The sequence below is a fragment of the Tachypleus tridentatus genome, chromosome 7, assembly GCF_004210375.1.
Source record: "Tachypleus tridentatus isolate NWPU-2018 chromosome 7, ASM421037v1, whole genome shotgun sequence".
Classification (NCBI taxonomy): domain Eukaryota; kingdom Metazoa; phylum Arthropoda; class Merostomata; order Xiphosura; family Limulidae; genus Tachypleus; species Tachypleus tridentatus.
This window is the reverse complement of record NC_134831.1, coordinates 183,289,340-183,294,566: the sequence shown is the minus strand read 5'-3', so window position 1 is coordinate 183,294,566 and position 5,227 is coordinate 183,289,340. Positions and strand designations below refer to the sequence as shown.

Sequence of the window (5,227 nt, the reverse complement as noted above, 5' to 3'; positions counted from 1 at the left end):
TCAGACCGTACAACCCTGAATGAATGCTTTCTACTGCGATTCTCAAGAGATCAACAAAACCTTACAAAGTGAACCAGTGTGTAAAAGCCTTTTGTTTATCTTTGGAACAAAACAAAAAGTAATTAAAAACACATTCATTTAATAAATTATGAGAAAATTATCTTGCATAAGCAAGTCATAAAATGCCCGCAGCCGATATAAAATGGGAATTAAAAAAAGGAATATACAGAAATATTTTAATATTATTTAGCATTTCAAAGCTAGTGGTAAGAAAACTTTTTGGTAAGTATATTTGAAGATGTGCCAAACACCAACTGAAAAAAAAATGTGTCAGAACTTCAAAATTTTAATATAACTATCTCTACTGCATAAGATTATGAATCATTTAGTAATAATTTTCACGTGGTAAGTACCTTCCAAAAAAGCTTACTTCTATATATAGTAGAATAATAACAATTGAATGAAACATAATAAAATGCCCTAGTTTCACAAATGTAAAAAGAACTTTATTCAGCATTTGAGAAACAGTAATAAATACAGTGTAATGCAAAAGAAACTTCTGATAAAAGATGCTAAAAATCTACAGATGAAGAATTGGCAATTACTAGTTATTGCATTTGTGATGTTTCATTTTACATTCTAAAATTACTGTGCAAGATATGTAAGAAAACAATTTAGTGGTACTGCAAAATGTTAGTAACAAGGTGTAAATCCAGAATTGATGTCTATAAACATACTAATCACAAACAGTTATAATGAAACAAATCATGGCACCTAGATGAAGTGAGAATGTATTCATTATCCAAAATTATAAGTGGTACAAAACATTCCTCACGTAGTAATAAATGTTAGAGTAATAAGGCACTTTGTTTTTACAATAGTACCTTTTCCAGATGCAGGTTCAAAAGCCAAGTTATACTCCTGAGGTTCAGGCCTAGCCATTTGAAACTTACAAACATGAACTCAATTACATCCAATTTGAGAGGATATAACTCCCTTTATTAAATAAGATAGGAGCAGACTAGACACCAGTGATTGTCACACACAATAAACAATATTCACCTGAACAATTAGATATGTCATGAAAAGCTTTTCTAAAACTTGCGTACAAGTCAAAAGGGATACTTTATTTTCCAAATCTAATATTAAGAGGAAATTAATAGATGCTAACTGAAAAAACATAGGTTTAATAGATTTCATGTGATAAGAATTCTTAGCATTACATACTGCAGTACTAGGTTTAAACAGAGGTATGATTTACACACACACTAACAGATAACAAAATAAAATAATTTTCCACCAAATGTTAACAACAACAAAAAGACAGAACGTATACCTTTAAACAAGTTAGTTTTGTTTTTCTTTTCATTTTTGAAAGCTCAAAAGATATAAAAGTATAAATAGATACTTATTTTTGTTTTAAATTGAATTTCCAATCGAGTTACTTCAAATGCTTAGAACAGTTTTATTTAGCATAAGTTCACCCGCACTTCTAACTTGTGTATACTTCAGGATATAGACATTGAACTCAGAATGAAAAGAAATAAAAAATACCCTAGTATTAACAATAGGTTACCAAGATGTTGGACTAACTATATTGATGTCAGAATTAGAAAACTGAAATTTTTTCCTAGTTGTCAAAGGATCAGAGGTTTTGCGGACACGACCATCATTTTTCAGATTTTCCATTCTTGGATCATCTACCTTTAAAAATTGGGGTCCATCAGGTGCCTCCTTAACTGGTGACAAAGGAGCATTGTAGATACTGGTACTCTTTGCATGGGGAGTAATGGTAGGTGACAACCACGTGGAATTTCGGCTCTGATCACAAGCAAATGCAGGATTGGCTTGCAGAGCACTGTCCTTTACCTTACGAGATATTGAAGGAGAGCTGCATGGTGTAGCATTAGGTGTGGACTCTGCTGAAGCACTGGAGCTACAAGACTGGGACTGATTAGGTTTGTCTTCAATGAAGGGAGCTTTCAAGACAGGACCTGAAATGGATAAATCCTGCTTGGGAGGTTCTTTAAAAATGGAAATGGAAGGCTTTATCCTGGAAAAAGGAACCTGTTGTGTATCTTTTGAAGGTAGATCTTTAGAAATATCTTGACGTCCTGCAAAAAATAACAGCATCCCATTTATAACAACTATTAGCCACATAGCAATAACTAATAAACAATTTAACCAAATTTTTTTCTTCTTAGATAAACATAGCTCATTACACATACTTGCACATGAAAGACTAATAAAAGAAATGCACATTTTGTATTTAAAACAAACTGAACAAAATTCAAGCAAGTCTCGTTTGACAGAGTACAATCCAACTTAAGTAGCTATTTTACTGCAAGATACACAACTATCCACATCAATCTGGATAGTTTTGGCTTGTGGACAACCGTTCAATTAAAGTAGGTAAAAATACTTAACCAACTCATATTTTTAGCAAGTGGTAAAGTAATCATTTTCTGTATCCAACACTTGGACAACAGAGCTCCATTTATAATGTTTCCATACTATTAAAATCCTAGAAGAGAATGTTGAGGTCAAGTTCTTAAATTATTTATTAACTACATAAAAATTTAAGAACTTGCTGAGAAAGTTACCAAGTGAAAAGTTAACATCCACTATTACAATAGCAAAAAACAAAAAAGTGGTTTACTGTGTGGTTACTTATTTTTCATTTCCCCTTTGGGCAGGTTATTTCTCTTCCATAATTACGTTCTTCAAAAGAAATAAATTACACTATACTACATACCAAGAATAGCATAAAGAAAAGAAATACTGTAGTTTAGTTGGAGGTTATAAACACCAACTATTAATAACAAACCCTTCTCCCAAACATTGAATGAAATCTCATAACACGAATTTTTAAAAGATTACAAAACAAAAAACTTTGTCTAATAAGTCACCTCCAATACTTGATGACACTGCTCTACTCTCTCCCATTCTTTCCATGTCCCAGAAGAAGTCAGTATCGCTTGACGAAGGCGGAGTTCCATATTTATCAAAATCCGTGCAAACTCGTAATTTGTTAAGTTCTCGTGTCATCCAAGCTGGAATTCCAAACTTACGGGTAGAAACAGGTTTGTTGTTAGAAGGTAGTGGATCCATGACAATATTCTGGGTAAACAACTGCTTTCTCACCCAAAAGGTTAGGGTTTAAGTTGCTATACAAAAAGAATATGCTCAACCTGCAGTACTGTACTTTTGTAATTAAATTTTCATTACTATCACTCGTTTCCCACAGTCACGATGTTTACATTTGCTGCAAGAAAGAAACTCACTTCAACCATATGATGAGTTTGGTCTTATTTCTAGATTTATTATATCCAGTAACACTCATGTAACAGACAAAACGCACAAAGTCATGCAAATAAGATCCACTTACAATTAATAAGATATAGAAACATACTAATTTCAAAGTTAATCACACTAAAGAATCGAGTATTTTTAGAAATTCACATTTACGCAATCCAATTTTAATCACTTTTCTAAGTTTAAAAACTTCTATTTCTATGTTTATTGATGCGTAAATTAATAACGATATAAAAACATCTAATACAGATAATATTAAACAAATTGTTAAACCTATAATTTCAAAATATAAATATACTTGCGATACGAAAGCAAACTCACAAAAGATACGAGTTGTATTTGAATAACCAGATCTGATCCTAACCTAACCACCTGCAACTAACCTAAAAATAACAAAAAGAACTGCATTTCGTGGAAATCCCCTTTTATAGCTAAGTTCAGGGTAATATGTAAAAGCTGACGTGTTCCTTCGCCTAAGGCTAACGACGGTTCTTTGCACCAGCTGTTGTAGTGTTTGTCCTTAAAGTTAAAGGTCAAGTTGACAAAAGAAATCCTTAGGACTTACTTAGGTTATACTACACTGGATGCTTGAACTTAATTTCAACTTAACTTTTAAGTACAAAAATACATAACGCAGTAACAGTCAATGGACCGTGGTCCAAGAGTATAGCTATCCGTATACAGTTACTAAGTTGGCTTATTACATATGTTCAGAATAATGTAACACTAAAAAAGTTGATTCTGTATGACATAAATATAACGCCAATTTACTTGTAGTAACATCATATATATATATTTATTTATTTATAGTAGTTAGTACACAGAGGTGTGATTCGAGTGCATGGTAGTAGTTTTAATGTTTAAAACTTACTTTTCATTTCACTGGGAATTTCCATCTTCATTTAAAGAAATCAAATTCAAAAGTTAATCACGAGGTTTACCAACTTTGTTTAAAGTACGTAATTTACACAAAACTGGCCACAATTAATAGTTACTGCTAATTTCAGCAACAACGATCTTGTAACACGGTTACCGTACACTATGTCACAACGAAGAGCAATACTATAATCCGCAAAAGATCGCAAATAGGTACATGGAAATATTAGCAGTACTTGGAAGTGGAGTAAGAAATATGATACGTCCAAAGTTTTTTGTTCTTTCTAATTTAATTTATCGTTATACAGAACATTGCTTAACGTTTAAATACGCAAAACATTGAAAAATAAATATATGCTCAGTGTCCTATTTGTATGCCCTAATTTATATAATATTCAGTGTAACTGTTATCATTAATCAGTGATGTCGAGAAACCCACTTGTTGAGAAATTTATATGCAAAAACGGCTCGTTTGGGTTGAGAAAATATTTTACATAGAAGAGCGAACAACGTTTCGACCTTCTTTGTGAACCTGACGATGACCGAAGAAGGTCGAAACGTTGTTCGCTCTTCTATGTAAAATATTTTCTCAACCCAAACGAGCCGTTTTTGCATATAAACTGTTATCATTGTTAAATACTTTTTTTTTGTAATCCAAGTTTCAAGACACATCAATTAACACATCAGAGTAACTCAAAACACTCGGATAATTTTCCTTTTTTTAAAGATAATTTCAGTTACACAAACAGATGTTTGTTAAGAAAATGGAGAAAATTAATATCATAATAACCCATCAGATATATTGTTTATAGCTTTAGGTTCGCTTTTTTAAAACTTTGAGACGTGACCTGCTTTGGTGATTTTGAAGGGTCATGAAGATATAAATATCAATAATTTTATATTTTTACAATAAAATGAAACTCAAATAAGTGCACTGCCAAGTAATTTGTTTTACTAATAATTTGGTGTCTGGTGTCATATACATAACATAGTAGGAGGATCGCGAATGCGCGTGGTTTATTTGTTTTTTGAATTT

General features: G+C 31.9%; 1 protein-coding gene across 5 annotated transcripts; it reads right to left on the bottom strand.

Annotated features, from left to right (window-relative positions):
• Nucleotides 1-484: 484 nt before the first annotated feature.
• On the bottom strand, nucleotides 485-4,562 carry LOC143257434 (uncharacterized). Of its 5 annotated transcripts, none has more exons than XM_076516106.1 (3): nucleotides 4,187-4,562; nucleotides 2,910-3,265; nucleotides 485-2,114 (listed from the first exon to the last, which is right to left on the bottom strand). In XM_076516106.1, exons 2-3 carry the CDS (start codon nucleotides 3,109-3,111, stop codon nucleotides 1,573-1,575), a joined length of 744 nt encoding a protein of 247 aa, XP_076372221.1. In that variant the 5' UTR covers nucleotides 3,112-3,265; nucleotides 4,187-4,562; the 3' UTR covers nucleotides 485-1,572. The 5 variants fall into 5 exon arrangements, with proteins under 5 accessions (XP_076372221.1, XP_076372223.1, XP_076372222.1 ...); XM_076516108.1 differs by lacking the exon at nucleotides 4,187-4,562 and adding an exon at nucleotides 3,881-4,081; XM_076516107.1 differs by lacking the exon at nucleotides 4,187-4,562 and adding an exon at nucleotides 3,614-3,874.
• Nucleotides 4,563-5,227: the final 665 nt, after the last annotated feature.

What these genes read in the sequence shown, in the direction of transcription:
- LOC143257434 (XM_076516106.1), bottom strand. Translation starts at nt 3,111, where the DNA reads ATGGATCCACTACCTTCTAACAACAAACCTGTTTCTACCCGTAAGTTT. An exon ending in AGTGTCATCAAGTATTGGAG is followed by an intron (nt 2,115 to 2,909) that starts GTGACTTATTAG and finishes TATTTTTTGCAG; the next exon opens with GACGTCAAGATATTTCTAAA.